This window comes from Melanaphis sacchari, unplaced genomic scaffold (genome assembly GCF_002803265.2).
Source record: "Melanaphis sacchari strain LSU unplaced genomic scaffold, SCAv2.0 Contig33_pilon_pilon, whole genome shotgun sequence".
In the NCBI taxonomy this organism is placed as follows: domain Eukaryota; kingdom Metazoa; phylum Arthropoda; class Insecta; order Hemiptera; family Aphididae; genus Melanaphis; species Melanaphis sacchari.
In genome coordinates this window covers 1,194,646-1,219,920 of record NW_020271205.1, presented here as the reverse complement: position 1 = coordinate 1,219,920, position 25,275 = coordinate 1,194,646, and the positions used below count along the sequence as shown (strand labels likewise).

The 25,275-nt window shown below is 21.4% G+C and overlaps 1 protein-coding gene across 1 annotated transcript in view; it reads left to right on the top strand.

The window, feature by feature from the left end:
- Nucleotides 1-25,275, top strand: part of LOC112596681 (probable G-protein coupled receptor CG31760) — a gene marked incomplete at its 5' end in the record, with an annotated part of 92,477 nt that overhangs the window by 32,867 nt on the left and 34,335 nt on the right. Inside the window, 2 exon segments of the mRNA XM_025342444.1 lie at nucleotides 1,340-1,694; nucleotides 15,207-15,390. Of these exon segments, the coding sequence (XP_025198229.1) occupies nucleotides 1,340-1,694; nucleotides 15,207-15,390 (539 nt within the window).

Below are 25,275 nucleotides of genomic sequence, written 5' to 3'. Positions count from 1 at the left end.
TAATATTCAATTAATAGACTTTTTGACCCGTTTATAACTAGATAAAGAAAAAAATTGAAAATATAAAATTTTTATGTATAACTAGAGTCAAAAAAATTTAAAAATTAAACCATATTAAAAATTAATAATTTAAACATTTAATAAGAATTTTGTGGTATTGTACAATATATATATATATTTTTTATTATTATTATTATAAAATAAAAATCAACATTTTCAAAAACTGGTTTTATATAAAAAAAAATTATTAAGACATTTACTGAGAATTATTTACTTTTAATTTACAAATGACGTACATTTAACAAATTAAATGTACCAAAAAAATTCACTTTCCTAACAGAAAATTAAATATTGTAGTTTAAAATTAATAATTTATACTGTTCAAAAACGTAACGACAGTCATAACAAATACACATCGTTATAGAATCGATACATTAATAAGAATTAATTATTAAGCAATTCCTATTTATTTAAAATTTAAATAATATTAGATAGAACGCATTCCATGTTCAAAAAAACCTAGCTTAAAAATATTTTGGGAATCAATACTGAAATTCAATTGCTACTTTTTAAAATAAACGATAAATACGAAAAAATAATACACTAAACTAGAATACTACTGACTAGCAACAGTTTTTGACAAAATCGTTTATTTTTTAATTTAAAAATGAGCATTTAATCATTAACATAATATGTTTGTAATAAGTCATTATTGAAATAATAATTGAATTTGTTTTAACTTTTTCCTAGTTAAATTATTTTTCTTGTTATTACCATTTTTAAATTATTGAAAGTAGTATACGTAATTCCTCAGTAGTTATTGGTTATTCTAATTACTTATAATTACTTATACAACAACACCCTAAGACAGTGCTTATTATATATTAGTTTCAGCTTATATGATTCTCAGATTATTATATATCTTGTTATAGCATGTCCTTATATTGCTTAAGTGACATAATGGTTATCTAAGATGGATTTAGTTTTAGATATAAATTTAAGTTTAATTTTATTATATATTTTACTATATAATATAAAATAAGCCAACATCTTTTTTCTGGAAGAAAGGGCAAAAAGCGTTATTATTTTAGTCTACATGTATATAATATGGACCGCATTTATGCCATAATATGCCTTTTATTATTGATTATATTAATTATGTTTTAAATATACATGGATGGAGCCCTCCCCCCTTATAAGCAGCGTTGTTATGCATTTTAGGTTATTAATAATTCATAATTAAAAGTTTGGCCAAATTATGTACTACGTTAGATTACTTAAAAAAATAAATTATAAATAAAATAATGATTATCTATTAGTAATTTTTTTTTATTATTAGGAACGGTTCAGGGTAATGGCTAATGTGGCCGTGAATCGAGCAAACATGTTGACGAGAATTTGGAAGTACGGTGATCCCGAAGTAACAGATTCTGAGTATTTACTTCACGCCGGAGTTATATCTATGGTAGAGTTTGATAACGATATATTTGCTGCCGGGAACTGCTATGACCAACAGCAGTACAAAAAATATTGGCTGTTTTGTCCATACGCATACAGACTCCCAGACGGCGATGGAATATTGGCTAAAGATTTGGCTGTTGAGTATAACTATTTATCGAACACCAGCGAATGGTTTTACATAGCTCGACACAAAGCGCAAGGTGTGATCAATAAGAACAATCAATACAGTCACGGTAAGCTATAAATAATATGTGTATATTTTTTTAAACGTACAATAATTAAGTTACATGACAGATCTATGTATTGTACAATCATTATAGTATACAGTTATAGCAATATAAAATAATAGTTAATTCTATAAATTGTGAAAAATTTCGTGAAAGTATTGTAATGAGTTCTAAAAGACCCAAAAAAAGAACTCCAAGTGATATTGAGGAATTTGTATACTATAGAGTACCTAAATATAAATATTTTTTTAGCTCTTTTTTGTGTTGTATTTTTTTATTTTTTTTATTTTTTTTTTTTATTACTTTATAATATTAAAACATTTTGTATTATTATTTTTTTTCATTCTACTATTGAACAACATAACAAAATTGTTTCTGTTAAATTAATTTTATTATTATTATTTAAAGAAGATATATATATATATATATATATATATATATATATCTTTGGTAATCAATATCGTTGTAAAAATATTAAAACATTACTATACAGAATTATTTTTATTTTATTCAACAGAATTAAAAATATTTACATTATTCAAATAGAACAGTAAACCTGTTAAGATATTTTATATTTTTTTTTTTTGTACTGAGCAATAATATGCTAGACTTAACTCTACCAAAAAAATTACTATGAAATTAAACATTTTATAAAGCCAACATTATTTAACTATATATCTTAACTTACACCATCTATATTATCAATGAAAGCCTAGTAGATTAAATATTTTGGGTAATATGAAAGTGTTAACAAACAATATTGATGTTTCAAAACTTAGAAAAAAACTAATCTATAACGTAAAAGGAAACCTAAAATTTCTAAAACTTAATGTTCCGAAAATATACAACAATAAGTATTAAATTTTTTAGATAATTTACTCCTGAATTTAATTTATTAGTCAAATTTTTTAACTATAGTTCTGTCAATTTTATCAATAAAAATATTTTGTTATTATTATTCTTTTGACAGTCGAGAGAGTATTATAACCCCTTTATATTGCAATAATTATATAATTTTATCTAGAAAAAAGAATATTATAGCAAATTCAAAATTTAATTTGACAGTTAAATGATAATTTTCCAAAATAAAAATACTATAACTATTACAATTAGTAATCATGAAATGTAAACTTAAATTTTTGCCCCTAATTATATTGATAAAATATCAATTAAGTCTATTATTTTAGTGAAAATTTATTAATACTAATAATATGCTTTTCCCTTTATAATTGAGATTACTATAAAGTATAAATGAAAAAAAAAAATAAATTAAAAACACAACTATAGCCAACACAGTTCATTAGTTCATTACACTAGATTTCACATAATCCTTGGTGGTTAATTATTAGACTGGATCAACTATTTAATGTCAAAGAAAGGTCCATTAAAATTGACTTTGAAATTGATTGGAAAATGTATTTTTTCAATGAAATTATTTTGCTTATAGGATTAGGTGTTCAATGCAGTGTAAAGATTCGTTAGTCTATTTTATTTATATTTGTACATGTGTATATGACACTTCTATGATATAATTAAAACTAAATTAAATAATGGTGCGATGATTGAATGAGTCAGTGAATATATTATAACAAAATAAATTTGAATATTTGTATTTATTTCATTGAAAAAAAAACTATGAGGTTCAGAGACACCAGGGACTCTAGATAAATTTCCATTTAACTATCTTTAGAAAAATACGTTAGCATAATATAAAAAGGTAAGAAAAAAATATGTAGGTACTGAACTCAAAAATATATATAAATATTAATAATGATATTTTAAAATATTTTACACGTAACTTTATTTGAAATGTTTTAATTTAAATAAATATAATCCTTATTTTACTTAAATCATTAGGTATAACAGAAGTTTATCATATGAGAATTTTTAATTTTGTTATTAGATTCGTGTTCGATGTAAAAACAAAATCAACTTATTCTTTCAAGTTTTTAAAAAATGTTAAATTTTGGTATTATGTATATTAAAATTGAAAAAAAATTCTTAAAGGATATAATGTAATAATATATTATAAAATTCATCTCTATATATATTATATATTTTTTTTTTTTTTATGAACCGTTTGTAAAATTATAAATGATATTGATTTTTATTTTTAATTCACAATTTTTACAGTCTAAAATATATAAAAATATTAAATTTACTTGCATAAATAAATGCTTAAAATGTTTTTGCTTATTTTACCAGTAAATAAGATAAAAAGCTGTACTTAATCTCTCAATTATTAATATATTACTATTTACTATTCATAAAAATAATAATCTTAAAACCTTGTTTGAAGATTCTGCTCTGATAATTATTATATTTTAAAGTTATGATTATATAAATTTACTATCATAATTTTTCATCAATTGTCAAATGATACTGAACTATAATAATAATTTTTATTTTTACGATATTTATGAAAAATGTAAATTTATTCAGAACATTTATATTTTTGATAAGCTTGAAAAATATTTTATTTTTATCTCTTATAATAACTGGTTATTCGTGGTTATTAGAAATGAATACTGTAATAAAAATTAATATTATTTTTTATAGTAAATATTTAAATATGCAAAAGTCACCTTGCCACTACCATTTATATTCGATTCTGGTATTTATCCATTTAACTTCAATTGGTTTGAGGTTAAATAGACTTTTTAAATACATGACCTTTTTTTTATAGCTTAATTTTAAATCTATGTAGCTATATAACGTAAAAATTTACTTAATTACTATGAACTGGGGTTAATCTCAGGAATATTTTTAAGTTATTTGTCAAAGTATGAAAAATAAATAAATAAAACGATATGCGAGCATAAAATATTAAGTCATAGTATATTTTTAAATTGTATAAATTGTAATTAGATTTACTCCATAAATATATATATATTATATATGTTTATGTATACATATTTCTTTAATATTAATATACATTTATTAATGAACTCATATTATATTATTCTTACTAACCCACATAAAAAATAATATTTCAAATATTATATTATACCTCATTGTAATAATAGTACCTTTGCAGATATAAAGCCATATAATTTGTTTTTTTCATTTAAATCGCGAATATGTCATGAATAATACATTTAGCATTTTTGAGGTATGTATAAAACATATGGATGACCTTGTACATCATATGTAACTTGAAATAACATAAATTAATAATAATAATACAAATATTGAAATATATCTGCTTATTATATTTGTTTATTAAAGTATAGGCACCTATTTTAGAAACTATTTGTGGTATAATTTACTAAATTCAATGATCATTAACAAAAAAAAAAAAAAAAATGTTTGTCAATTCAGTAAAAAAAATTTTATAAATATTAAAATCAAACACAAGACAGTATACTTTTATATCTTAACTTGCTACAAATACATTTTTCTTATTATTTATATTATATTTTATATTTAAGTGTATATAAATGTATATTTCTTTTTTTGTTTGTCTACTAAATACTTAAAAACTTGTAGATGTTTTTAAATAAAAATTAATCAAACATAGATTTTTTGAGAACTTGAAGGTACTTACAACTTATTTTTTTAATGTCAATAGATTATAGCTATACATATGAATTAAAATTTGTCTAGTGAACATTTTTGGTTATTGAAATGGTTGCCATTGATTAATATGATTACATACAAATTATAATTAGTAGACATTTAACGAATAAACATTTTTATTAATATGTTTAATATAAACATATAAATGTATGTACGAGACAAACCTTAAAATTAAATACAATTATTTCAATAATGTACTTTCTTTATTATTAATATATTTTTAATGTAAACATATAAAGGCAAATATTAATCTTAACAAAATTTATTTTAAAACCGATTTAGTCAGTTTTTAAACATTTGTTGAATGTATACCCAATTTATTTTATTTACATTAAAAATATAAAAATAAGTCCAGAATTAAGTAATGGAAAATTGTAAAATTAATCATTGTAATTGTGCTTATATTATATATTTTGACTAAAGCAAAACGTAAAACAAGATAAATATAAATTTAATTTAACTCAGCAATATAAGGAATTAAAGTTAGTTATTCATAAAAAATACTAACAGTTATTTCCTTTTTAAATTTTATAACATATTTAGTTTTATTTTATCTGGATTGTTATTAATAAAATACACAATACTTTCTTATGGATCAAATCACACCATGTTGCTAAAATTTTTATGTGATAATTCTTGTGAAAATAATAAGCTATATGCCCAGTGTAAATAATTGGTAGTGTTCATTCAATATTATTATAATATTGTTCTACAAATATTGTTTTCTAAAAAATAGGTAGTGTATTTTTTATTTTTTATCAGATTTATTATATGAAACCCAAATATGCAATATACAATTATTATAACTTACTAGTTCAGGAAGCAATATTGTAGTAATTTATTTAGTTCAGATACTTCACTTTCTTACAGTAAATTTACTTATTAGGTATTATACATATTCTAATAATAACTTCCATTAGAATCATTTATAGTTGAGTAAATAACAATTGAGTATTTTTTAAAAATTTTTATCACACCAATAATTATATTAATTTATTATAAAAATAAATATTATATTAATATTAATGTAAATTTTTATAATTGGTGAATGCTCACGGTCACCAGGGCAGTGAGTATTGGTGTACACCAAAATAATCGGTGAACGTTAAAGCATAGATTGAGATTTCACTGTTTGTGAATATCTACTAACACATTTCGAAATGTACAAAGTGATATTAATGTATTTTGTTAATTATAACAGTAAAGTTATTGTAATAACATACAATAGGAATATTATCTAAAAAATATTTGATATTGTACAAGTTTATAATGTTGGTAAAAAATATTATTACCTTTTCCTACAAATTTAATAATATTATTTCACAATAAAGATTTAGATTGGCTCAATATATTGTCATTTAGTATGATATTGTCATTCTCAAAGTTATAAATTGTATACGATTGATTTGATTTTTTTTCAATAACTATAGTATTATAAAAATAATAAACATTGCAAGTACTAAAAGTGCGTATTCATGTAGTATTGCATCTTATAATTTAAGTTTTATTTATTTATATTCGCTTTATAGAATTATTTGTAACAATTCAAATAATATTTAATTATTTAGTTTGTGACCTGTTAGTTGGAACAATTCAGATTAGTTTCTATAATATTAAGAATGAGAAACTCTATTAAGTAGTTGGAATAAAATAAGCATAACTGCATAAGAGATACAATGACTAGTTGACGGTGTCTAACACTGATTTTTCGATATCAAAAGTTAATAATAACACTATTATATAAACTATAGAAGCTTTAAAATCTATTTTCTTATTATTTATAGTAGTTTTTTTTTTTTTTTTTATGCAAGAAGAAATGTAAAATGGTTGACATGATCTTCAGCATTATTATATAAGTGTATCCATGATTTTTCGTGCCAATTCGTTGACATGTAGAGATATGTAAAAGATTGTAATAGTATAAATTGTGATAAGGAAATCGCATAATTTCAGTTTAGCAAAATAGTAAAATGTCTATGTTTGGTCTTCTTTAGTACCTACTAAACCTAATATAAATTATTTGGATAATAATTATTTTTATGAGATACATAATTTGTATATAACAACTATACATCAATAAGTTTCTTATTTGTTTTATACTTTTATATAGTATAAAAGTAAAAAGTATATATTTCATGTTTAAATTATTTTATTTAATAGGATATAAACGCAACTAAAAAGTTAGGTAAATAATTATTAACTTGAACAATTTTTAGTGATATATTTAGTTACCTTTCTATAGTGTACTATAATTTTAAGTGTTAACTTTTGCTATAATTGATCAGACAACAATGTATTGTTTAAAGCAGTTTCGTATTTTTTTATCTTTCTTGTATAATACCTTGTTTTATAATGCTCGAGTTGGTACCTATATTATTTATTTAGGTACTAGACAAGAAATATAATATTTATATAGGTTAGTACTTAATTATAAATTCATCAAATACTTTTTTTTTGTACATTTTATTTTTTATTTTTTTTTTATTATTGCGAGTATATAGGCATTATTTTATTGATGCATTGAACTTTTTAATTTTTTTTTATAATTTGTATTTATTTAAAAAAAAGTTAAGTAACCAACATCACTATTAAAACCATTGCAACCATATTACTATCAAAATTAACCTATGGTGATTTAAAGTTCTAATAAACTATTTAAATTAAAAATATATAGTTAGGTATAGTGTGCTTAAATTATTATACTTTTGTTATTATTATTTAAATTAAACTATTTAAAGTCATTTAATAAGATATTTCAAAAATAACTTAAAGTATTTGAACATCAAGTAATCTATATATATTGAAATAAGTAGTAAAACTTTCAAAACAATATAAACGTATGTATTATAAAATTTTAAGGAGATACAAAAAATACACCTTTTATTCACAACTAAGAATTTATTATTATTAATCAATATTTATTAATTTAAAACAATTCTTCTGCTATAAATTAATTAGACAGTAAAGTAAGTGTTGCACAATATTTTAGTTTAAATGTATTTTTCCATATATACATTTTTTTTAATATTAATATTGAAAATTAAAAAATATATATATTTTATCGCAATAACATATTGTATGACGTATACTTCTATAGAGTTTTTTGTAATGAGACTCCCCAACTACTAGATAACCTAAACAAAAAAAACAAAAAATCAATTGAAGCCAAAAGCTAAATATTAAGAATGGATGGTAAATATAATCACTATAGACATAGATAAATGTATGAAACTAATTAAACATCTAGAATCCACCAGTATAAATTACTGAATCAACAGTATGTGACGAGCTATCATAATAGCAAACCACCAATTCAAGGAAAGAGAGTAATCACTTGGGTAAGGCATTAAAACCTAGATATAAAAATATAAGACATGTATCAAATCATCGTAGAATGAAAGTATCATACTGTATGAAATGTTTTTTTATTATTTTACGAACAGAGTGAAAAAACTGACAGTATATACACATCAAATGGGAAATTTAAAACGTGAATACAGAGAGATTATTTTCATTTAAGTTTTTCAATTAAATTTATCATTAATAATTATAACGTAATATCAATACAAAGAAAAATAACAAATACATTATTAACTATAATCGTATTATATTTTAAATATTTTAAAACAATTATAGTAATTAATTTTATTATACTATAAATATTTTAAATTAATTGTACACATAATATTAAGACCATATGTTATAAGCTGTTTAATATAAAAGCTACATACTATTAATAAATACATAGATTTGTTTAGATATTATTTTATAAAAATGTGTTTGAAATAAGATGCTTTATTATTTTTATCTTCGATTGGGCCCAGATTAACAAAAAAGTTGTCTTTATTTTTACGCTTTTCTGAGTTCTATGTGATTTTGACAGTTAAGAAGGAGAAGATTGACTGTAAAAATGTCATCACAGGTTATTACTCTAATCATAGTTGACGTTTGTGGAAAAATTAATCCTATTCTAAATCTGTAAATAATTTCTTTGATTTTGTTTATGAATAATTAAATTTTAGGCTTGTATTTAGTAGTATATTTCATTTATCTAAGTTTTTTTTAGGTGTACACAACCACTCGGGTTCTTATAAATTGAAACAATAAATGTTAAAATTTCTATGAATGTCAATTAGTGAAGAGTGGATCTATGTTGTAAGGTTTTTGACTGCGTTTCCAGCTACTTTGTCAGCTTAATGTTGCCATAAATTCCACAATATATTGAGATCCATACATAATATAAGCCCTATGTTTTTAGTAACTTTAGAAATGATGTTACTTATTTTAATTGCTAAAGCGCTCGAATATACTTAAGATTGTAAAGATAATACACTTGTATATATGTTAAGAATAGGATCAAGGAGTTTAGTGGCTGCATAGATTTCTTAGAAGACTAATTATTTCATTATACAAGTACATAATTTATAGTATAATAATCTGTATGTTACGATTAAGTCATCGTCTATAATTACAATTCAAACACCTGTATTAGTTTTGGAAGCAAGCATCTATTTAGATTTGTTGCTAAAAGGTAAAGAGTTTAAAATGTCACTATACATGTTTTTAAATATAGTATTCATCATTTTTATTTGATATTATCTGCTAAACTGGTGTCCATAATAAAGTTGAAGTTCATCAAAGAAGCATTTGACGACATTTCTGTTTGACTATTATAATTGTATAAATATTTTAAAAGATATTATATTCATCATTTTTAAACATAACCTAGTTTTAATATTAAAATTTATAAATAATATATTTGCAAAACAGTTTTTAATTAAAATTTGTGATGTTAAATTCTCTGGAGTAGATAAAATATGATCTATATACCTAGCTAATTTAGAAACAACTTGATTATACGAATATGAAAATAGTAGTTCTCTAGAAATGAAAACACATTTTAATACTTGACTGAAATGATCCCATTCTAGCTCTTAGATAGTTATTATGAATATATGAATTATTTTTAAATTATTTAAGTTAGAATTACAATAACAAACGATTGTATAGTTTAAGCTATGTTTTTTATGTAAATATTATATACATTTTATATTATAGTATCATCAATACACTGCACTTTTGTTATGCTTATATATATATATAGTTTAATTTTTATTTCATATTATATGAAAACATAATTAGCATAAATTAAATTATCACTTAATAAGTAATGAGGATTGTAACTATGTGGTTAGGTTAAATACTGAACAATTACGTTTTGTTAAAATGCTCATATGAGACCCGATAAATGATAAGTATACAATATAAGTATCGTTAAGTATTTAATTCATACCTAATTAGTTAATATGATTTATCTTAAAAATAATTTAATAGTATAAAATAAATTGCGTAATATGTTCTAATTTTTTTAAGTACAACTAATTTGGCATAAGTATAAAACTCATTAATATTATTAAAAATAGAAATTGAATATTCGAAAAAAATAAATTAATGTTTTATGATTTATATATTAGGTGTGAAATACAATGTATTATGTATCAAAGGTACTTGCCTACATTATGTTGTTAGTGAAAATTAGAGTTGCTTGAATTACTTTTAAAATGATTTTGGTAATTTTAAAATGTTTATTGTAATTTTTCTGTATGTACTCGTATGAATGTCAATGTTTATTAAGTAGAAAAATGTGTTTAATCACAGTTTTGGTAGTTAATGCATATTTATATGATAGGTAGATACTACTATGTCTTCACTTATAATACGTGGTATATAAATAATGAATACTAATAAGCTTAAAGTTTTTAGTATTTCTTAAGGTGCATTATACTTTTTACCTATTGATACTTTACAATTAAATGGTTTTTATTACTTAAACTAATATTATAATCTATATAGTTTAAAGGTACCTACCTAATATTGATAACTACTGTATTTTTTCTAAGAATCTTACATATGTTTATCAATTACATAATAATTTAGTATATAAAAAAACATATAACTTATAATTATATACAATTTTAGTTTTACATTCTCTAAATATAATAGTATGTATGTGTATCATGGAGATTTAGTATGTTAAAGTGGTGAACAACCTACTCAACCTCTTTATATTAGTAAATTCTTACAATATATTGTGTTTATAATATTACTTGCATTTAATTAAACTACTAAAATGAAACAATTTAATTTAATATAGTTTTTAATAAGAAATATTGATGTAACTGGAATATTCCATTCTTTGATAGTTGAACAATTATTTGTTCCAAATTCAAGCATATGATGACTTAATTGTTTCCACAAATATCAAATTTAGTTAAAACATAAAAATATTAAAGCTGAGTTCATTATTTATTTTTATTTCAATTGATATTGGTTTCTTTTTGTAATGTAATAATAATTTATAACACTGGCATTTTTCATCTCACGGGATGAGTTCCTATAACATGTATTTGAATGCTGTCTGTTTTTTTTTTCATACAATATACATATACATAAACAGATTCAAAATATTTATGTATAAAAATATTCTAATACATTTTGTTGTTATTGTATAAAAAATATGACATTTATATTAAAATCATTCCTTTGAAAACTTAAAAAAAATAATTTTAACGCGTTTTGGGAAGGTAAAAGGATAAAGTTATAAATATATGTATATATATATATATATTTATATATATTAAGTTATATTATAAAAGTATACTTAAATATTCTTCATTATAATGCATAAAGTATTTTGATACTCAATAAAATTACCACTTCGAAAGTAGTAACTAAATAAATAAAAAATTGTATTGAAATCATTCATGAGTTATTGATTTGAGCTGTATTAATATTATTGTATATTGACCCTTTAAATGAATGGTTTAACATTATTAACATTATAAATATCGGTAAATTGTATCCAAAAGTAAAAATATATTGGTACAGAAGTTTTATAGATTTTATTAAGTTTTTCATTTTTTTTATTAAATTGTAACCTTTAAATCGCATACTTGTACTTACAGTATTTATAATTTGTACAATTTCTAAAAATAATATTAAAGATTAGATCTTCATGAATATGGATTTTTTTCAGTTTTTTTTTTTTTTTTTACAAAATATAATATAATCCTTATATCTTTATTGTAAGTTGTTACCATCCATCTGTGTTTTCAACATTTTTACAAAATAATTGTCGTATTTGTTTCTATATAATATATTACGCAGTATTAATTATTAAAAAATGGCATTATGTATACGAAATATAATAGTATGCGTTAAAAGTTTATAGTTCCTACAAATAATATTTTTTTATTTCAATAAAATTACTAAAACTGTGGTTCTTTGTTTAAATATCTTAAATATCAAAATTTTAGATTCCTCGACATTTGAGCTTTAAATATTGTTTATAAAAGAAAATTATCTTTTGTTTTTGTTTTTGTTTTTTTTTTTTTTTTGTAGTATTTTAGTTTAAATATGAAATGAGAATTTTGAAAACATTTTAAAGCCTTAGCTAGGTTAAAAGATTCAATATTATATAAGTTATAAACTAGGTACACAATAATCAGAAAATGTTCGTTAATATTTGAACTGAATATTCTTGTAAAAAAAGTTATGCATATGCAGTATGCATCTTTGATATTTTCAATATTTATAATAATAACAAACTACGTCGTACCTTGTGTTTAATTTTCAATCTTTTGAATCTATAAAAATTTTTAATCATAATTCATAGAAAAAAAAAAAAATCAGTTAAAACTTAGGTACTTACACAAAAATACCATTGTAAATAATGTGTATTTCAAATTTAACTGGTATCCATGAAATTAAGAAACTTAAAGTAATGTATCAAATATTAATATAATTTATTGTTCTATAATTATTAAATATGAAATTTTATATTTAAAAGCATGCATGAAACAATTTTAGAGCCATTTATATTGTAACCGTTCACTGATTTTATAAAGATATGTTTAAGAAAAATTATATTCTTAGATATGTCTGATAAACGTATTATAATTATACTAATTAATCAATTTTTTTTTTATTTTTCATTTTTTTTTTTTTTTACTTTAATTAACTTAATTTGTATAAATCATACTTAACATATTTTTTTTTCATATATTGTGAATTAATGAACCAAATATTAAACACGTATAACAAAAAAAAAATATATACTTACATACTTTTAGGTATCATTGCTTCAGTAAAATAATACATAACTATTACGAATATTTAAATATGAGATTTTTTTTTGTAATTGTTATTTTTTATTTATTTTATCTATTTATAAGTTATTATAACATTATCAATTTCATAAATTTCTTATTCACAACAAGCTTAATATACATATTTAAGTCCTGAATATAAAACAAGCCCATAAAGACTATTAGCGAAGTCGATTGTAAAGGCTTGTAAATTTACTTTATTATTTAACAATAAATAACACAATCATAAGCAAAATTTAGAAATTAATGATAAAAAATTAAAAATACACTTAATTATAAAAAAATACCTTACAATAATTATCAATAATTTTATAACTACCTAATATGTAATAATTTTTTTTTTTACTTTAAAAATGTTAAATTAATATTTCTAATGACATAATCTTTGAAATTTAATAAGTAATAATTTTACACTAAAACACGTTATACTTGTTGTAAATAGTTGTATTATATTAATAATAATAAACATAATATATTATTCGTCTTATTTAAATTCGATCAAAAATATAAATTAACATTTAAATTATTACTAAATAATTAACAGTAAAAAAGATAGTTCTTATTTAAAAATCAGAAGTTTATTTCTCAACATTAAGTTTACGCAGTATACAAATATCACAATAACTTTATAACATGGATTTTAAAAATTCGAATTTTAAAACAATATTATAAAACTAAAAAAAATGGGAATGAATATGCTTTATATATATATTATATTTATATAATATTAAACCTTGTTTAAATTTAAGTTCAACTAGTTAAGACAAACGGAAAATATTTAAAAGCTAAAAAGAGAAAAAATAAATAAATTTTTAATTACTAAAAATAGAGTATAAAATAATAATTCATAGACTACCATTGTAAAAGTATACTAGAAAGAATGGTATACACTTATAAAATTTAAGTTCATAAAACAAAAAATACCTCTAGAGACAAAATAAAATTAATAATTCTTACTAGCAATATATTTCATTTCCGCGATGAAAATAATTGTTAGAAATAAAAACAAATGGAGACACGTCTTAAATAGTAATTGAATATTATATATAGAGAAAAAAAAATCATCATGTATATGGGTCCGCTAACGTTGGTTATTACAAAGATAAGTAAAAAACTAAAATTAAGGTTTCACACACGCATACTATTTTAAATTCTAGAGTGAGTGTTGAATATATTGGTTTTATAATAATGTGTGTGTGTGTGCATGTGTTGTTTTTTGTGTGTGATATCTCCATTAAGATCAATACAAACAGTCTAATCTTAAACTTTCAAGATATTTTCTAGTAGAAAATCTGATTTAGCCGATATTTTGATCAGTTGGAAATGTAGAAATTTGGAAATATTTATACAACCGGTTTTCAACGAAATCGTTTTTTTTATTATTATTATTATTATTATTATTCTATTGCAATAAAAATAAAACAATTTAATTGTTGAGCTTTAATTTGTTTTTGAATTATGAGGTATATACTACCGTTTAAAAACTAAAGAATGATAGTAGAAGTATGAAATAAAAAAATTATTATATTGTTTTATACTGTACGTATCACTTATCAAAATACAATTTAGGTATAAATTCTATATAGTTTGATGATTTTACACAAACATTTTCAAAATACCAAAGATATATATATATATATATATATATAAATACATAATATGTTGATGATTTTACACAAATATTTTCAAAATACCAAAGATATATATATATATATATATAAATACATAATATGTTAATGATTTTTCTAATACATTTTTTTTTAAATTACAGCATTTAACTCTTATACTTGGAATGACTCAGCTCACACAGACTGGATATCTGATGACGTGTTAATAGTGACGTACGAAGATGGTAAATGGAGTAAACCCTATTACGATTGTGGTGGTGGAAATATTTGGATGCTCACATACACTGTACCATTTTTTGGCTACAAAGATGGAAAATACTTTTTTAAGTAAGCCTTTTTATTCATTTTTAAGACATATAATCTACAATTTTTAGTAAGCAAAAACAACAAATATATAGAATTCTGTTTAACATAAAAATTTGTTCTTTATGAATTGAGTAACAAAAATAGGCTGTAGTACAGACACTTCAAATTTTTAAGATAATAATAATGAAAACAATAAATTTATAAATGAACATTTTTTTTAAAATTCACTATTCTTATATGACTCTGAGACGTGAAAATGTATAACATATCAATTGTATCAGCATTTAAATATATACGTTTAATAGCTCAAAGGTTATAGTAAGTAATTAAAAAATAGAAAAAACATATTATTAGGTATGCATTTAAAAGAGAATACAAAGAAAAAAATAAAAAAATTAGAAAAATAACTCAGCTAGATAGCAGGTTTTAAGTGTACCTCATTATTTGTAGGTCAATATATATTAAAATGTAATTCAATGATCCTTAATTACGAAAAATAATTTTAAATTAATAGATATTAGCATTACTTAAAAAGATATTTCATAATTAATTAAAATATTCTTTGTAAGCTATTAGTTTAAGCTTATTATTATTTTTTTTTTTTTTTAAATCACATATAATCTGATTGTTATCAAATAATCAATGTCAATGGTTTATACGTAAAATTAAATAACAGTATACTCGTAGATAGGTTCATGATAGCTTAACAGTTACCTAATATAATATTTTCAAAATGTCAAAGTTTAATTTAGAAAATGTAAAAAAATATCAGTACATTATTAATACTCAAGATCTATTTTGTTTTATATTATTGTAATTATAAAATTACAAAAGAACTAAAATCATCAAAGAAAATATCATAGTTAGTATTTTGATATAGAAATTATAGTAAAATTTCAAACTTTAAATGTCTATTAAAAATAATGTATGATTATATTATATATCATTAGTTTTATAAAATATATATTATATAGTTTTTATCTAAAATCTCTAAGTCGTATTTTAAGTTTTGAAGTCTTAAAAATTCAAATAAAAATGAAACGATATTTTTCCTTTAAAATTATTTATATTATTGTCATTAAATACTATAAAAACCACGAAATTTAAACGCTTATAATAATTAAAAATAACTGTGACATGTATTATTAATATTTTTTAAATTTTATTAAAAAAAAAAAAAATTATAAGGAATGTTGAATTTAATATGCAAGCTATTTTTGACTTGTTTTTTTTTTTAGATAGCTATGTGTTTAAATGATTTAATGGGAATTTTTTTGGGATATTACTTCTTATTTTCGAACCGTATAAAAATGAAAAAATTAAGATATAATAATAAGAAAGTGAATAATAAAAGCCTGAATTAAAAACATATGTGTTTTGGTTGTTAAATATTGATTGATTAAAATAAAAACTTGGCTTGCGTTATTTCATGCAACAAAAATTCTATCATAGTCAAATTTTTTTTTTTCCTGTACTTTTTTATAAAAAATTTCGTTTATTGTATTGAAACACGAAATAGTTATTTGTAAATGATAAAATATATTTAATTCATATTAACCATTATATTAAATTACATTTTACATTGCATTCTATTTTCGAATATAATATCTTAAATACCTGTATATTTACCAATTGTTTTTGTTATGTTTTTCTGATGTAAAAATATTCTTAATTTTATAAAATCTGCATCAATTACATATATTTGAATAATTTAAGCAGTTTTTATAATTTATTAAACAAATAATCATTAAGTGGTAACATTATCAAAAATGAACATTATACTATTTTTTTTGAAATAACATATTAAACCGTAATTACATTAAATTGTATACATTATTCAAAATAGCATTTTCATTCCTATAGCCTGTAAATTTTGGTATTTTTTCGTGTTATTCCTGTATTCTAGAGTGTAAAGTATATACGATACTAGTTGAATTACTATTATATATGTTTAAAAGCATATACAATTTTTACTTATTCTATTTGTACATTGATATTTTCTAAACTATTAAAAAACATTTTTGTTAAATACGGGTAAATTTTTAGGAGTTAATTTATTACTACTCTATAAACATATCTTATCCAATTGAAACGTTTAATTATTTGTATATTTATTTTTTAGTTTTAGAAAAAAAAAACTAAAAGAGCAATGTTTTTGAGAGTACTAAGTTTTTAGTAAAGTATTTCATTGATAATTAATGAAACATAATACATAATTTAATTTAATTGATACCTAATTAATTATTTTTAATACGTAATAAATTAGACAAAAAATATTTAAAGAATAAAACAGGAATTAATTAAGTAATTAAACAATAAATATAATGTTTTTCTTTTTTTTTCTATTAAGAGTCATTATTGTAATTTAATGTTATTTATATGTCAGAAAATAATAATTGAAAGAATAAAGAAATTGTGTTTAATGATCAAAAATGCTTTCTTAGAATTATTTTTAAGTCTTCATAAAGCTCTATAGAACTATAGTATGCGGTTAGTAGGCATAATAAAATGTTATTATCGATTGTAAATCTCAGCAGAAAACAGCGATAAAAAATATAATTGACTCATTAAAGTTGTTTTATTTTATTTGCTTTTATTTAAGTTTTTATGATTTAAAAATTTTAGTATTTTTTATCTGAAAATTGAGAGCACTCAATCAAGTCTTTAATCAAGATAATGTCAATAATAATACGCAGTTTTTTATATGATATAAATTATTTTTTCACTAGGATTTAATCATGTAAATTGTAAATTTAATATTTTATAAAATGTATTTATCATTTTTTCTAATATTTATATATATAAATATATGAATTGAACTTCTTTAAAGCCAGAATCTTATACTAAACACCACTGCTATAGATTAGGTTGATAATAGGTACACTAATATTGAGTAAGCTATAGTTAATAGCTTGTCGAAAATTGAGTTTATCTAACGCTAAGTTAACGTAAGTAAAAAAAGTTTCTAGAACAATTGATTTTCATTGATTACATAATCATAGCACAATTATTTTAGTATGTATAATTTACAAACAAAAACTTTCTTTTTTTAATATTTATTATTTTTTCGTGATTTAATTGTATTTTTTTTTATTTTTTTGCTTTTGAATCGAGAGCCAGAGAAGAAACCACGTTAGCATTACTTTTCCTCTGACTCCCATCGTTTATTAGTTTACAATTTCACCAAACATTATTAGTGGTGGGACAATCTCCCACTTGCTAATATAACAACAGCATTTTACAATACTAGAAGGCTCTGCCTCCTTAGAAGCCTTCGGCTACAATTATTTAATGGCGGGTCTCACTGCCGCACCTCAGCAGCCTCAGCCTGGTGGACTCACTCCTCGTCTTCCTTTAGTGAGAGGATGCGCTCTACCATGCCGTAGAACAACCGAAAAGCCTTCTTCGCGTTCTTTAACATCGCTTACTTAAGTTGGTCGAATGGTGGCCCGCAAATTATGCCCTGGATGTCGGCTGTACATGGTCTGTGCCCCAAGTGGGTGGACAGAGGGTCACAGAGAGCGTTCCAGTAGTAGCATTCAAAAAGAGTATAATCCGCCGTGTCCTCACCGCCCATGCACTGCAAATGATTTAATTGTATATTTTTAATCATAATGAAAAAATCATACATAATATGTAATGGATATAAAAATAATATCATTACAATGACAAATTATTTTTAATACAGATTTAAAAACTCTAATGATCGGTTTTAAAATAAAATAAAAAATATGTTGTAACGAACAAAGACTGGTTTTAATTAAAAAATAAATACTTTGAAATTTAGAAATTACTAGTTGTCACTGATATTACTAGTGTTGAAGTCCAGAGATATCATCATCTCAAATAATGATTAATGTTTAAAATTTAAAATTTAAAAATAAAAAATATAACATATTCAAAAACTAAAAGATAACAATTATCATACTATATATATGTAGGTAATAATAAAGTATATTTTTTTACATATATCAACGTCATATTCACACATTTTCCAACGTGAGATGTGTTTTTTTAAATAACGGAAATTGCATGTTAGCTATTAATAGGTAATTCAGTTGTAATATGATACAAAAAAAAATTAAAAAAAAATAGAACATTTTTCAACAACCATTTTATTTTTACTTTACTAAATGAGAGAAAACTTGTTTACTGCATATCTAATATTAACACCGTGTTTTAATAAATTATGTTTTTTTGTGTATACATAATGTATAAATAACAGTTTTTGATATTAAAATATTAAATAATTTTTTCGATTGAATATCAAAGACATTTTCTAATTGCGATCTAATTGTTTTTACAAGTTTTTAGTTGAGTATTATTACATTTTCCACTATGACCCCATTAAACCGTAAAAAAATTTAAATACAAGTGACAAGCTATTTTAGATTAAGTGATTTCATAACATTTAGTCGAATATTAATGTGTATTGTGTTTAATATTACAATCACTAAAACATATGCTAAAAGATTAAAATCTAAATTAGGATATTATAAATTGGTAGTTTTATAATATTTAGCTCATACACAACTATCAAACTATTAACGTTATCCTTGTTTGGATAATATTTTCTATTCATATTAAAGATTTAATTTAAAATTTTCTTGTATTTATATTTCAAACTAAAAGTGAAATCACTTGTTAATAACAAACAACAATAATTTTGTACCATTAAAAAACAAAACATATTTTAACATAAAAATTAAAACTAATTATTATTTATATAATTTGTTTAAAACTAGTGTTCACCATCCATACACATAATTTAATCGGTTAACCAGCATATTCTAACTATAATATTTATAGTTGAAATTTATTTCATAATATTTATATATATATTTTTATGATATTTTATAATATTATTAATTGATTATACAAATATTATTTGAACATCATATTTTAGTGTATTTTTTAATGTTTTATGTTTAATAATATTGTTTATTGATACCTACTCTAAAGTAATTAATAACATTGGTAATATTATTGTAAGAAGTACTTTTTTTTTGTTACAAAATATTAGGTTTAAGTCAAAAATATTAATCGTGGGGACTTTTATGCATATCATATATTTTACTAAACGAAATAAAATTTATAAATTATATAGATTAAATTTAAGATAACTATAGCATTTTTATAGCATTAGATAATTCATAATATGGAATAATATATATTATTAAAGTAATTAAATATTTTAATATAATAAATGCAATATTTTCGACAACAATTAAATCAATTTCATGTAATACAAATAGTAAAAAAAAATACCTCATTAGACAAATAAAAATAAATATAATACCATGTAATACGTACTTAGAAATATAAGTGGATTAGAACTAACTGCCATGTATAATATTATGTAATATGTATCATTGAAATAAAATTTAACACATTCATTACAGCTCCCACTCTATCCCTAATGCACGACAAAGCGGTACCCACTTTTTCATTTTTTTTATTTTTTTATAATCTCAAACACATAATTATAGCTTAGTTTAAAACAATATTATATTTAAAATGTACAATTGCTGTGAAAAATATATTTTATTTAGCCTAGCATATTGTTTTTATCGATTCATTGAATAATAAAATTATTAAAATAACACTATAAATTGCATTTTAAACACATCATAATCCTAATATTGAGAATAGATTTTTATAGCAAATAAGAACCAATTTGCAGTTTTTCGAAGATAATCAACAGTAAAAATAATTTTAATTTTCACTAATTAACAATACTAGAGTTATTAAAATAATACATAATTTTCAAAATATTTTGGATCTATTCTATAGTATTTATAGACATTTGTAATGTACTAATATTTTAATTTTTTTTTTCGATAAATATAAATAACACAATAATTAAATTTTAGTTTAAAAATCAGAGTGAATAAAAATGTGATACTATCTTCTTTATAAGCAATCCTTTTATCATTACTTTTTTTGCCATTTATAAAAAATGTCATATTATAAGATGCATTATCTGTATCCAAGATTTTTTTTTTATTTTAAATGTTATGTGTAAAAGTTTATTAGTTGATTTCTTTAGATTAGATTTACACCTAAACTAATGAAAAAACTTTAAAAAATGTTTAAGATAACTATGGTTTTTTTATAAATATATATATATATATATTTATAACTGAACTATGAGTTTATTATTTATCTTTATATTTTTTATATCATCCTTTACTGAGTTAATCATACTTTTATAAGTCACTTATTATATTTTAAGTATGTTTTGGGCTTAAATATTATTTGTTTTAATTTATTTTAGTAGCACTTGAAACTGTGGTAAATTTACTTTTATTTTTTACATAGTAAAATTATTATCATTATCATTTAGGTGTTAATTAACTTTTGGATATATATCTTATTTAGAATGTATAGAATAAAGTAAACTTCCTATTATCCATTAATTTAGTTTTTGGTTTTTGGTTTTTAATTTTTTCCTTTTACTGTGTACAACAAATTACAATTTTTTTACCATGGATGTACTAGTAAGTACTATATTGGACCATGCGATGCATTAGATGAATCCAGTTGTTTGAAGATACATAGATAGTTGTTTAATGTTAAATATTGAATTTTTTTTTTCATCAATTTAATCAGGTTGATAAATCTAATAAAATACAAGTGCATGATTCATGCGACTCGACAATATTCAATTATATTTATAAAAGCAATAATGTATCGAATTTTAACTATTTATTGTTTTGCTAAATCTAAAGATAAACAAGAAATGTATATATTTCTCATGAATTATACATTATGTGTAGATAAGTAAAGACGGTTTCTATTGCAAAGGGAGTTGTGCAAATTACCCGCGTATTTCTTGCAAAATTAACATACTTGGCTTGTGACATTATATACATGTATGCAATTAAAGTTCAATATTTGTTAAAATTGGATATTTAATTGAAAATTAAAACCATTCCTCTATTGATTTTAGTTAACTATATTTTGTTGTAACTCAAAACATTTTTATCGTAGTATCTAACTTTTTTTTCATTTTACATACTACAAAATAGTATTAAATTCGTTATTCTATTAAAAAAAAATATATATCTTAATTAGTATTAAGCTATTAATAATAGAAATTCACATTATCTTACAGTACACCGAAGTGAACTTACAATAATAAGATATTATAACCTAACAACAGTTATTATTTTATATATATAGTAATTTTAAGTTTAACATACCGTCTTACTAGAAGTAATATAAATTATTTATGGAAAATTCTTAAGTAAAGAGACTGACATACCGTTTCCACTCAAAACAATTTTTGATAATACACAATGATTTATCATTGAATTAAAATTAAACACATCCATTAGTTATTACAGTCACCAACTCATTAAAGAGGTGTATACCCGAAACTTACTATGCATATACAGCTGAGCAACTTCTCTAGTTTTTTTTTTTTTTTTAATGTTTGGTTCTCATTTCCACTCAATAACCAAAAACTTTAAAACAATATCCTTCATTGTGCAAATTATAATGAACACAATGACGGTAATAATCATAAAAACAACTTAGAACTCCCATTAATTACACTTAAATTTCCAATCTTTGTTTTTCAATAAAACCAATTACTATCATGTATATTATTAAAACATATATTTTATAAGATGACAAGTCATAGTAACGAAAACTATTCCATTAAATACTATATATTTTAACCGCTTCACGCTTATGATATTAATATATTTATTTTTATCATATCTTAAATTATCTACTTACATTAATTAGAAGAAATAATTTGGAACTCAACAATTAAAATAATTATAGAATATTATACATAATAGAGTATTAAAATAAATAAAGGTAAATTCCAAACATTTTATTTTGGTAAATTATAATTTCCCAAGAAAATATTCTTTGAGCTAAATTAAATTAATCGATTTACATTAATGAAATGGTCTGATTTTTATGGTAAATACGATGTATATAGTTTCGTTTTTTTTTCTGTCTACAGTATTTAAAATTGTTTATATATTATGTGTAGATAAAGCGAAATGATAGTTATTATGTATAGCTGATTTTGATTAGGATAACTGATTGAAAAAAACAGTTGTCATAATTTTAAAAGTAAATTGCGTGCGAGTTCCCCTTGTCTTCAAACATCAGATTTAATTCATAAGTATAATATAACAGAGGCTTATCGATTTTGTTAGTATCGACTTCACCACTATATGTAATCTAATTACAACTTATATATTTCATCACCTACTAATATATAAGTAAAGTTATTTTACTTAATTCATAACTTATATATTTAAAATTACTCAACTATGTATATATTATATTTAGAAATAATAGCTCAAATATAGGTACTTGCATAAAAATAAAGTATGTATTATAAAAAAACTTTACATACCTAAAAGGCAGATGATACTATACATACACACACACATATATATATATTAAAATATGTCTACAAAATAATACAACCGTTACTGATCATTTAAATGCCTAGGTATTAAAAAAAAAATATATATATATACGATATTAATAATCGTACTGCTATACTTGAGAGTATATTTATAAATAAACTTTTATTATTTTGTATACATTATTAACAATATTCATAAATTGTGTGCAATATTTTAAAATATTACTAAACATTTTATAAAAATAACTACACTAATTATAATTTTATAAGCTAAATCAAAATATTATTTTTGTTTAAAAATGTATTTTTTAAATTTATTCAAAATTTAAATTAATTGTTCTTCTATATTGTTGAATGGCAAAATCAATAGGTACTTATCTATAGCACTACCCGTGCTAACGGAAATTAATGTACCTAAGTATAAAAAAATTTTAGTAGAATTGATTAAACCCCGTATTATACAACTTACTACTTTCTGAATATAACTCCATTACCTATTGAAAGCTACACTACTGTAATATACTTCCGCGTAATTCATAATTCTGATACTATTGCCGTTAAAATGTAAAAAATCTAGTGCTATGCTAAATATGAAGTTGTTCCTCTTAAAACCGGACAAATTAATGAAACATTAAGTATCCTACGTTTAAAAGGTATATTTAATTATGTACTATTATTGACTCGAATAGTACTTCAAGTACATATTTACTTCCATTATAAATATATTATATACAATATAAAACATGCGATTATAATAGTGATTTGCTCGAATAAACCGTAACTTAAAAGTTACAAAAGAGATAACTAGAATTCGAATTTAACTCCAAAACGGTTTAACATATTGTTGACTATACCTTAAATAGTTCATTTGGATCAGAAATGAGCATAGAGTGGACTCACATATATGATCATAACAAAGTTATATCAAGCAACCCTATAAAAGGTTGAGCGCAATTCCATAAAAAATTTTTATGAGCATCTGAAGTTCAAATTTTAATGATATGTAACATTAGAGTGTCCATATATGAGGATTTTTATACTTAATATTTTTTTTTTTTACCTATTTCCAAATTGCTATCACCTTCAATTTTTTTAGCCATCAATATATTTTATTCAAAATACCCATTGTACATTTCACACAATCACAATTATTATGCCTTAAAAGTAATACATTTTTTGAATGTAACATGATGGACACCTATTAAAAAAGAAGTATTGAATTTTCTGGTAAAACGACTTTATTCTGCAAAATATACTAGTTTAGATACGTATTAGGTATTTAACATGCATTGATTTAGGAAATATCAATTTACAGATATACGTTATTGAACAATAATTTGATTTGATTTAATATATTTAGAATATTTTATGTTTATGACTATCGAACCACTATAATATTGAAGTATGTAATAATATCGAGTAAAATGCGATTACTTATTATTGGTACATTTTTCATTAGAAAATTATGTATATTAATTAATTCTATTTTAATGTTATATTGCTGAATA